The 12085-nt window shown below is 39.7% G+C and overlaps 1 protein-coding gene across 1 annotated transcript; it reads left to right on the top strand.

Moving 5' to 3' along the window:
• Positions 1-10705, top strand: LOC136420284 (probable serine/threonine-protein kinase kinX). Its single transcript, XM_066407134.1, has 5 exons — positions 1-62; positions 1659-1694; positions 1928-1950; positions 2901-2996; positions 10404-10705. Exons 1-5 carry the CDS (start codon positions 1-3, stop codon positions 10703-10705), a joined length of 519 nt encoding a protein of 172 aa, XP_066263231.1.
• The last annotated feature ends 1380 nt before the right edge of the window (positions 10706-12085 follow it).

Here is a 12085-nt window from a genome sequence, read left to right as displayed (position 1 = left end):
ATGAATGATCCCCCGGATGTGGAAATGGCCGACTCGGAGAGCATCCTGGACAGCAGCGATGAGTATGTGTTCATAACATTTGTCTAGATACACTAATGTTACCCTTGGTTGACTTCCCCTTTCAACTGTTTTGATGTATGAAATGTTGCAGTTTAGTCCAGTCACGACTCATTATTCAAAATTGACTTTCAACTTCAAATTTCATCGCAAGATACCAAAACCCTGAATATCAAACGTGTTGCTATTCTATTGGTGTGTGACCTATACTTTTTGAATTGAGCAAATATGTAGAATATGAGGCTATAACCTCGAATACTTTTGGCCCCGCCAAAGATTCAGTCCGTAAAGCAGCTCTCCCTAGCGCCCAAGGTTATATTGCACCATAAAGTAAGCCACACACACAGTAACATTAGGAAAGGAAAATTGAATCTATTCATAGACAAACCCATAGAATCATCGACACGTTCGTTCAACGTCTTCTTGTTTCATGAAGATAAAGAGAGCTATCTACGGTGAAAATGCAGCACACCCTAATATCGCGGGATCTCTTGGGAATCTGGCCTGGACCTGGGATAACTTTGGGGATCTAGAGAAATCCAGGAACTATAAAGATCAGGCAGATAGAATGAGTTCGGATCTCCTCGTGCAAAAAGACTTTTTTTCCATTGTAAGAAAGTGGTATTTCAGCCAATGTGAAGTTTTTATTTTCTCAGTTGTGTTATGTGGTTGAGTTGTATGATACAATGGGTTGGTCTTGATGACCACAGGAAAGCATCCTTGTATTATGAAAAGGCATTGTGAGTTGTATGGTACAAAGTTTCATATCGACAAACAGTGCCTAAAATCTCCTTTAATAAAATATTCAATATGCTACCAACTATGACGGCACCTACAACATAAATATCACATGGCTGTTGATATGCTAAAAATATATCAGTGCGCAGTTATTTGCACAAACATAAATTTCATTTCCAAACCGCACTGTATGGCTACAATTATGGCTGACACTGTCTGAAAAGGTTGGGACTTTGTTTTGACTTGCAATTTGAAGATATTGCAACATCGAGACAGACAGCATGTCGGTAAGAAAATAACATATGCTGTACCCATATCTTCCATGTGCTTTCCTGAATGGAAATTGCAGTGAGGACAAAGATCGTCCAAAGTGAGTATGGTCTTTTCCACATATTTAACTTACATACAAATACTCGCGTTTCGGTGCGGGTTCGAATCCTGTGGCTAGGACACTGTTCTACTGGCTTTTTTTTGTTTTTTCAATTGCTCTGACTTGCAATTTGAAGACATTGCATTATCGAGACAGACAGCATGTCGGAAAAAAAAACAACTTATGCCATACCCATATATCTTCCATGTGCTTCCCTGAATGGAAATTGCAGAGTCAACGACACCGTTCCTAGGCCCCCGAGGTGAGTATGGTCTTTTCCACATATTTAACTTACATACAAATACTCGCGTTTCGGTGCGGGTTCGAATCCTGTGGCTAGGACACTGTTCTACTGGCTTTTTTTTGTTTTTTCAATTGCTCTGACTTGCAATTTGAAGATATTGCATTATCGAGACAGACAGCATGTCGGAAAAAAAATAACTTACGTCATACCCATATATCTTCCATGTGCTTCCCTGAATGGAAATTGCAGAGTCAACGACACCGTTCCTACTCCTAGGCCTCCGAGGTGAGTATGGTCTTTTCCACATATCTAACTTACATACAAATACTCCCGTTTCGGTGCGGGTTCGAATCCTGTGGCTAGGACACTGTTCTACTGGCTTTTTTTTTTTTTTTTTGAATTGCTCTGACTTGCAATTTGAAGATATTGCATTATCGAGACAGACAGCATGTCGGAAAAAAAATAACTTATGCTATACCCATATATCTTCCATGTGCTTCCCTGAATGGAAATTGCAGAGTCAACGACACCGTCCGCCGGGGTCAGTATGGTCTTTTCGACATATTTTACTTACATACAAATAAGCAGTCATTATACCAACATATAATGAAATGAAATCAATGAAATGTTGGGACGTCTTCAGAATTCTTATGGTTCAAACTCTTTTCATGCACCACAGAAGCCCGTGGCTGAGAGAAACGGAACCGTAAGTATTAAATGTATCTTATTATGCTGCATTAAAACAACCCACGTAGATTCAATCCACCTGATTCATATTTTGACTTTTCATTACATGTGAATACTGTAAATGCAGAAATATTCGCGGTGGTTTTATGTTTGCGCTTTTCACAGTGACCTCCTCCGCACAAACTTAAAGCAACAGCAAACTTTTGCCCATCTATGACTGTAGCGATACTATTGTTTCAACCGTTATCTTAAAACCAACGCAAACACTCCATTCTCTTCCTACCGCGAAATAAAAACCACACAGACTTAAATGCATTTACAGCATTAGCATACTTTTAACGCTCACATGTTCATATTTTTCCTTTTCAAACTGCCTGGCTGTAAGCAGAGGAAAGCGCCAGTGGGAAGACGAAAAACGAAGAGTAAGTTTGTGTCTGTCATCACAAGGGATAGGATGTTATCACAATAATAATGTCATTATTATAAAGATGATTTAGTTTGCTTCTAAATGTCAATTTAAAGAAGGCAATTGTCGATGGATATTTCACATCACCACAAAAAATACATGCAGCCTTTGCTGGGCGTGCGATGGCCGGGGCATTTCCAAAGGGATTGCCCAAGTGTCAAGTAAGTGCAACCATCTGTATTCTGAATATATGTACATACTTTTCTTTGTAACATGTGCTGTATTTGAAATTTTTACGTTTACCGTAAAGGAGGACACACTATTCAAGCACCTAATTACTAATCTATTTTTAGTGAGTCCACTGACAAGAACATCTTCTATCCTCCTTTTACCTACAGGAAACGACTTGGAGGGAGGAATGGAGGGCGCGGTGGAGGAGGGCGCGGTGGAGGAGGGCGCGGTGGAGGGCGCGGTGGAGGAGGGCGCGGTGGAGGGTGGGGCCCCTCCTTCACCTTCTACTTTTGAAATAAAAGAAACTTGTTGTAATTTTCAACGCTGAAATAAAAGAAACTTGTTGTAATTTTCTACTTTTGAAATAAAAGAAACTCGTTGTAATTTTCAACGCTGAAATAAAAGAAACTTGTTGTAATTTTCTACTTTTGAAATAAAAGAAACTTGTCGTAATTTTCAACGCTGAAATAAAAGAAACTTGTCGTAATTTTCTACTTTTGAAATAAAAGAAACTTGTTGTAATTTTCAACGCTGAAATAAAAGAAACTTGTTGTAATTTTCTGCCTGGTGTCTTGTGTCTATCCAAGGTGAAATCACAGAAAAATGAAACTATATATGCTCCAGCCTTTCGATATCTGTTTTGAACTCCTTGAGTAACTTATGGTGCCTTTCTACAACTGCTTGACAGACGGCAGACGCCTTACTGATTTCTAATCTGAGTGCTTTTTGAACAAATGATATGGTAGAACTAAGAGTGCTACGTTGGCACAGTAAGGCGTCTGCCGTCTGTCAAGCAGTTGTAGAAAGGCACCATAAGTTACTCAAGGAGTTCAAAACAGATATCGAAAGGCTGGAGCATATATAGTTTCATTTTTCTGTGATTTCACCTTGGATAGACACAAGACACCAGGCAGAAAATTACAACAAGTTTCTTTTATTTCAGCGTTGAAAATTACAACAAGTTTCTTTTATTTCAAAAGTAGAAAATTACGACAAGTTTCTTTTATTTCAGCGTTGAAAATTACGACAAGTTTCTTTTATTTCAAAAGTAGAAAATTACGACAAGTTTCTTTTATTTCAAAAGTAGAAAATTACAACAAGTTTCTTTTATTTCAGCGTTGAAAATTACAAGGAGTTTCTTTTATTTCAAAAGTAGAAAATTACGACAAGTTTCTTTTATTTCAGCGTTGAAAATTACGACAAGTTTCTTTTATTTCAAAAGTAGAAAATTACGACAAGTTTCTTTTATTTCAAAAGTAGAAAATTACAACAAGTTTCTTTTATTTCAGCGTTGAAAGTTACAACGAGTTTCTTTTATTTCAAAAGTAGAAAATTACAACAAGTTTCTTTTACCAGTGAAGTAAGATCAACTCAGACACCTTCGCAATGGCAATAATTTTTAATTGCGACACTTGTTCATGTTGTGCTATAGGCCCAATTTATACACAAATATCCATGCACACTCTGAGATCACTAAGCCAAATTGCCACTCAAGTGCGGTCTGTTGACACACAGGGCAGCGAAGTGACTTGGAATGTCCAGCTGCAGTGTGATGGCTGCAGTATTGTCTCGATTTCAATCATGACGAACTTGCAACACAAATTTCAAACAAAATTATATTCATTTGACATTCTGAAAACAACTTATGGTAATAAAACAAATTTGCAACAAGTGCCTTCACTAATTTTTCAATGACCCTGACCTGAGCATTGGTCTCCGAGTCAACTCTGCGGATTTACATACAAGTTAACGTGACTAAGGTCCAACTTTACCCCCCCCCCTCCCCCCCAAAAAATATGACCCCTTGCTGAGCGACTTGAGTATGGTCTTGAGGTGAGTCATGTTGAGTCCAGAAAACCAGGTCATAGTAACTGAGTAAGCTACAGAGTCGACCGCTAATATACAAGTAAATGCGACTTAAGTCCAACTTCCCCCCCCCCCCCAAAAAAAAAGACCCCTTGCTCATCGACTTGAGTATGGTCGTGAGGTGAGTCAAGTTGAGTCCAGAAAACCAGGTACGCCGCAGAGTCGACCACTAGAATAATGTGCATCGATGTTTCTTCTGTTTCCATACAAAATATGTTTTTGGCGATACTGTAAATCGTAAAAAGCAATTGGAAAATGAAATTATACATGCAGATGCAGGGCTGGAGATACAGCCTTGGGAGAACGAACTCCTGCAGTTAAAAAGGAGGCACCTCGAGCTCACAACATTACCATGGCGACAGAATGTTGCGTGAACCCGAAGCAGGCCTGGGCGACTACATGGAGGCAGGCAGCGAGGCCAGGTTGCTGGACACGAAGTTGGTAAGGGAATGGCAGAGATAAATGACGAGCTTGCTTGAGCAATCCTTGTCGAGCGAGAGGAAACGAACGCAGAATGACGTATCTCTCCAGCTCTGCTACCCAAGGCTGCTAAGGGGAGAGAGAAGTTTGGTGAGATATGTTTTCACTGTTAATTTCCCATTCTATTGTGTTATACTTTTTTTCCTGTGTAGGAAAAAAAACAGACTCATTTAAAAGAATCTGAAGTGAAAGTATATTAGGAATAACTGTGAACAGTTATTCTTTCGCGATTGAAGACCAGCAGAGGGAGATATGTAACATCCTAATGGGAAGCGCAGAATGTTGTAAACCATCCACACCTTCAGCACCGGCACTGTCCTCTGTACTGTCAGCAATCCTAATTACCTTCAAATCGCCTGATTATCTTCTAAGCTCCAAGATGAATGATTTAAACGGTGTCACAGGCCGTTCAAAGTGGCCCTAGAATCAACATTATGATTACTACGTCCTGTCACTCAAAAACTACATATCTGATGTTCAAGATTTATCAAAGATTTCTTTTTATTTTTTTATTTTTTTTAGAAAAATCATATCAGTGTTCCAAAGGAATTATAGTAAGGTGGAAGTTGGGCTCAAAGACCACACTGGTATGTGTGAAATTCTCCAAACAATACATTTTTCAATGTCATACACAAGTTTTGCATTAAAAATTGGAGAAGGCTCAAGGATAATTTTTCATAATTCTGGCATTAATTAAAATGAAAAAAGTGTATGTGGAATAACTATGACTAAATCACACAAATTCTTTCAAAGGATGTCACTGTCTCTGGTTTATTACCATACTGCACATTTATTGTTGCAACGTGCAAATTGCCTGACATTTGAGCATTAGTGTATTGACACCGCCTTCAGGCTTCCAACACATCCAGACAACACTTGTAAACTTAATTGATTGAGTGACCCATCAGTGGGATAACGAATAGAACTTATAATTTCAAATTGCTAAGATTTACTTGTATGATTATGTTTTATTGATTCTTATACATGTATATGTTGTTACAGGTTGGAAGGACGACCTAACCCTTATGGCCGGACACAGACTAGGGATGTATATATACATACCTAATAGACACACCTGGCCCATTTAATGAACAGGCCATGGAGGCGTACTAATCACTCTAGGCCTACAAAATGTAGGGAGCTGGATATAATGACCTTGTCAACTTGACTCTCCTTTTGCCAAACGGTATCATAGGTCATTAAAGGACGATGCTGTCAGGAGGGAGAAAGGAAGGCATTTGGCCCATAGGAGGAAGGCCAGGAAAGCCCAGCATTTGATGCAGATGAAGTGAAAGCCTTTTATACTTAATTACTCCAATAGGATTATGCTCTTTGTCCCTCCTGTGACAAAAGAGATCTCGAGAGGGGGCGAAATCACTTTGACAAGCCCTCAAACCTGGTCTTATTTTTATACCCTATTAAATTCAGTGTCCGAAATACAATCATGCAATAAGCAAGCAATTAAAGATTTGCAAGTAGAACAAATCGGAACTTTCAAGTTGAAAATACTGATGGATCGTGTAAGCAGTATGCAAAGGGGCAGACTTCAGTGTTGTGTTACACAGTAGAGGGTATAATACAATGATATAATAACTGCAACAATTCTGTTACAGAAGACAAACCGACGCAGGAAAGCCATGGAGAAGTCCCTGGAATCGTGGCAGGATCAATCCCGTAAGAGGGCACGTGAAATAATGGGAGTAAAGTACCAATCATCTGAATCAAGTTGATACGAACAGGACCATTCTGTCTTCTTTGTCCGTCGTTTTGAATGGGAAACTGCAAAAATGAGGAAGTTGAAAGATGCACTTGATAAAGTTTGCCCACAAAGGGGTACTCGTCGGGTAGTGGTCGAGGATAATCGCCCATAAGATTTTTTTTAATTTTCACTTTGACCAGGTCAGTGTATTTTGATATTACTTCACTGACATAGCTCGAAATAAATTTTCTTGTTTCCATTCGTCTAAGTAAGGATAATATTTCTTTTCTACGTCTAGTTCAAACGTTAATGTTCGGAACAGGCATGCCGATGTAACCTGGCAGATTATGCCACTATGTCCCAAAAGCCAGTTTCCCGTACAGTCCCTATAGAAGAAAATAAAGATATTGACGGCATTGATACAAAAGGCAAGAAAGCAAAAAAAGGGGACATTCGCCCATTCTGCCTTTGCTTTGCGCAAACTTTAAGATCTACCTGCCTTATTCCATTTCTTTTTCAAGCGAAAAGCGTTGCTATAACTGTGTCAGCGTCTGCCACATTGCGTATGTCATACTATATTTTATGCTATATCTTACTGCAGGGCAATCTAGATGATGGAGCAGGGATAGAAAGAGTGTAGAGAAAAACACACCCTCAATATTAATATGTATGCATTAGTAGATGTCAAGACAAGTCAAAGTTTATTGCACAACGATTGCAACAGGTACAATGTAAGGCAAAGATAAAATGCTACTAGCTACTTATATCAAACTACTAAAAGCTACAGGAAGGTTCAATGCAATACAATGACTAGGTTCTAGGCTGTACAATGTTCCATTTCAAACTACAAGAAGATAGAAAAATTATAACTTAAAAAAATAACTAAAGAAATTATTTGAAGCAAAGCTTATTGCGTCTTATCTACTTGCCGCGAACAGAAGGGTCAGCAACATTTGTACCGGAGTAAAACACTTCACCGAGTAAAATTGATAAAAGGCTTTTAGAAGGACTAGCTACTATGAAGAGGGCCATGGGGCTCCCCTGCTGTACACCAATACGGATCACCTTTAAGGAGATGCGCGGATAGATGGTCCCCGGCCCTCCCCTAATGAAAAGATCGAATTGCTTCGCATGTGGAACTCCTTTCTGCACAACTAGCTCACCTGACGAAATATCCATAAGTTTAATATCATAAAAAGAGGAGCCCCAAAACAATAAGAAGCTGACTGCCTTGGAAATTCGCGTGCACACATCGGGCTTGGTGGTGTGTGTCATTGTTGGATGTGAAATAGGACGGGTACGGCGTACAAACATCGAGAAAATGTTGTTTCGCGTTCCTCGTATGATAAGAAACCAGGGGAGAATGCTGAGGAGTTAGCATTCTCTGCCAGAGAACAGGAAATAAAAAAAGGTCTGGCTCCGCCGGTCCCGTACCGATGTCGGTCGGCATCGTTTGTGTACCAAGTAAAACTGGATTTCAAGTCATGCATTTAATCACTGCTCACCTACTAGAGATAGAAAGAGGCCGTTATGAAATGTTGTCCGTTCTGGAGAGACTGTGTTAATATTCTACAATGAATACAGTGGAAGATGAAATGCATTTCTTTTGTAACTGCCCTCAGGCCGGATGAAAGAAAACAGCTTTCCAAAACAACCAAAACAACATTCCCAAGCTTTCACCATCTAAAAGACCTCCAAAATAATCACAAAACCCACTAATCATTAATATGGGACTTTTCATCAGCCACTGCCTCCGAAGAAGATGTCATACCCCCCAGTAATGTTGTATGTTAGACGTAACAATGTAATACCTATCTTGTCGATTTGTATTGTGTACTACTAAATCTTACTGCTTTGAAATAATCATAAGACAATCGTTTATTGTACTACTTCATTGTTGTTACTCTGTCAGAAACCTATAGCTATGTAAGCACCATTTGCAGACGACAGTTAATGCTTTAGAGTGATCCGTAATACAAATAACTCTTTGAAAAAGCTATAAGATATATGCTAATTAAACGACCAGCGATGAACTTCATATGGAAGAAATTTGAGTTATAATTCTGCAGGTAATGGACCCTCTCCAGCCTATGCTATCGCACGAGGATGACTATGTCCTTGAGCAGTGCAGTCATTGCTCACCATTTGAATGTTGCTGGTCTTATAAGACCGTAAATGTTCTTTGCTCTGCGATTTCCTCAACCCGTCAAGCTGCAGACGGTACCCTGATTGGGCAAGACTGGATGATTGTTAATTTCATGCTGGTTGTTTTAAATATGCGCCCGTAAAATAGATAGATTCGTCAATTATGCATGCAGTCAAATGAAGTAAATACAAAAGTTCAGGTAAGAATAAGAGTAACATGACATTTTGCAATTACAAACACACAGTGAAACCCAGTAGATACTTTTCAATATTACCATAATTTATTTAGGTGCAATACTGGACTGAGTTAAGAGAAGCATAACAAGTACAAGGCATCTACACCTGGCTGGAGGAAAAGAAGACAAAAGGCAGTGGCACACTGGTGGTCGATGACGCCAATGCTACGGGGGTACCATCTTACCCGTGGATTGGCGTCGCCGACGACTACGTCGTTGGATTTTAAACCTGGATCACCTAGCATAAAAATTTTGAAATACTTGGGGAGAAAAAAAATTGGTAGATTTAGTAGAATACATATTGTTGTGTCTTGAAATCATAATATGGATTTGACCGTTACTACTGTACTATGCATCAGTCCAGCTTTTTTCATCATATCATAAATACGCATAATACGCAAAGTACGCATAATTTCACTTAAAAATTTACGTTTTGCAATGTTAAAGTTTTAAAAGTGTGTTTAAGATTGTTAAGTTTGAATTGATAGTACAATTTGTTAACACCATGTCTAAATTTGCCACTTTCCGCCTTTTTCTAACATTCAGCAGTCTTTTTCTTAAACGCTAAATTCACATCTCCTGTCCCCCCTGTCCAGGACCCATGCAGTCAGACTTAAGTCCAGTTTGCTTGTGGGCCGGGGTTTCCCCACGAACAAAAATATAAAATAAATATAAAAATGAATACAACAATAAAAATAAGTATAAAAAATAATATAAAAATATAAATGTAAAATAGATAAATACAAAAATAAATATAAAAAATAAATATAAAAATAAAACGAACAAACCATAACATGAGGCATGGTCATCCTGGACTTAACTTCTGTTTGTTTTTTTCTTTGGTATTTCAATATTAAGAAAAAAACATTTCTTTTGGATTAAAAAAAAACAAACATTTAAGCTATCAATTTCAAGTCTTCATTTCACACTTACTCACCATTTTCTTCAGCTTAAGATGCAGTAGCCACTTCTGAAGCAGCCATTTAGTTATCAATTTTTAAGTACAGTTACTGTTTGTGCTGATATTTATTTCATACTGTATTGTATTGTAAAATCGTACATACATGTATTTGTTGATTACATTAAATACAAAGTCTGTATACTGTATAAAAAGCAGATATGCAGTTTTGTACCAATATTTGCAGTATTGTACCGATGTTTTGTGTTCTGTGTACATGAAATTGTATAATATATACTAATGCTTCTAATAAAGAAGACTCAGACATTAAAAAAAAAATTCCGAGTTGGAGAAAAAAATAACGTCGGGGAGACTAGCAACGTCAAGGGGACCAACCACGTGGAGGAGGAGACCAGCAACGTCGAGGAGACTAGCAACGTCGAGGAGGAGACCGGCCGCGTCAAGGAGACCAGCCACGTCGAGGGGACCAGCACCGTCCAGGAGGAGACCAGCAACGTCGAGGAGACCAGTCGCGTCGAGGAGACTAGCAACGTCGAGGAGACTAGCAACGTCGAGGAGGAGACATGCCGCGTCAAGGAGACAAGCCGTGTCGAGGAGACCAGTTGCGTCGAGGAGGAGACCAGTTAAGACAACTAAGCCAGCTGCGACGAAGCGGCAACCCGTGATGATAAGAAGGCCAGCTCTGATGAGAAGGCAAGCTGTAATGACGCGGACCTGTTAATCCTCTCTTCAAGTGCATCAGAATATGATTAGGAAAAGGACAACAATTTTTACTCAGTTCTAGGTTGACCCCAACTGATTGAATCACGTCTAGTACCACTGCTTTACATGGCTGTTCGTTGGTGCCGTCTGTACATACATTTTAAGTCAATATTACTGTATGACTTATAGGATAGTAGAGACGTTCCAGGAGGAAGGTTAAGTGGTGCATCAAGCCAGATATTACGGATTATCTAAAATATTTATTAAGCAGCCAATAACTCAAAATCTCAAAAGCGTAGAACTTCCCAACCTATGTAACAACAACATGTACAAGGATGGTCGCGAGGTGTTGCCGACTGCTCGCAAGATGACCCGCGCAGTTCTGCCAATGTGAGGGGCGGTCATGGGATGGGTGGAAATCTGTCAAGCTTGACAGGATCGGTATTCCAGTAGAGAGTCTACTGACGGCAAATTATTGAGCATAACCAGGCACCTTATTCATTAAGCACGAGCTGCAGGCTAGAATGGCCCTACTAGAAGATTTGCTCTGAGAGGTCCCGGGTAACACGTTCCTGGGCATAAAGAACCTAAACGCCACGATTATGCTGTATGTCAAGCGTGGCATCCTGAATTTCAGCCACCCACAGATCCTTAAAGAGTTTGCAAAGCTTAAGCTCAAGCCCACTGATGTAGAGACCCTACAGAAAAAAGCCTTTGTAGGCCCCTTCATAAAAGGAGGAGCCCCCCCAAAAACAATAAAAGGTGGACTATCTTAAAAGGAAGGAATGCTAAGGAGTTAACATCGGCTAGGCGAAGAGGATGGCTTTATGCCATTGATAGAGCAAACCTAACGAAGTTTCCCCTGACGCTTTCCACAAAGCAGGATGTCACATAATTGTAGGCCCGAAGAGTTTTGAAGGCCTTGAAACGCTCCTGGGAGTGGAAACTTGTCTCAAGTAAGAATGAGACAAGCGACTCCGATGATGGCAAGCGATCCTCGTCTAGCTGCTCATCTTGAATAAAAAAAAAAGTTCATTCCAACAGCGAAAATCTTGTCTTGGTAGCGCCGTAAAACATGAAGTGCAAGACTTCTTGCATATTCAGATAACGGACACACAATCTAACTTTCCTCCATTAAGGATACCTACTTCTGTCAACAACTTTGTTGTCGAGTACAAACCGCACGTAACGTTATGTGGACTCTAATATGGCGGCGCGGGGGGCACTGATACGCGGAGTGTACTGTTCTGGTCTAATGCCTGTAATGGCGGGAAAGAACCTGTCAATCATCCAAAAGCAGTATGC

This window comes from Branchiostoma lanceolatum, chromosome 15 (genome assembly GCF_035083965.1).
Source record: "Branchiostoma lanceolatum isolate klBraLanc5 chromosome 15, klBraLanc5.hap2, whole genome shotgun sequence".
Taxonomy (NCBI): domain Eukaryota; kingdom Metazoa; phylum Chordata; class Leptocardii; order Amphioxiformes; family Branchiostomatidae; genus Branchiostoma; species Branchiostoma lanceolatum.
The sequence above is the reverse complement of the archived record's forward strand: the minus strand, read 5'-3'. Positions and strand labels throughout refer to the sequence as shown.

Bases quoted from the DNA above. Each gene is read 5' to 3' on its own strand.
- LOC136420284 (XM_066407134.1), top strand. From the start codon at position 1: ATGAATGATCCCCCGGATGTGGAAATGGCCGACTCGGAGAGCATCCTG. The intron at 1,951-2,900 runs GTCAGTATGGTC...TTTTACCTACAG, and splicing joins CAACGACACCGTCCGCCGGG to GAAACGACTTGGAGGGAGGA. The intron at 2,997-10,403 runs GTGGGGCCCCTC...AAAAATTCCGAG, and splicing joins GGAGGAGGGCGCGGTGGAGG to TTGGAGAAAAAAATAACGTC.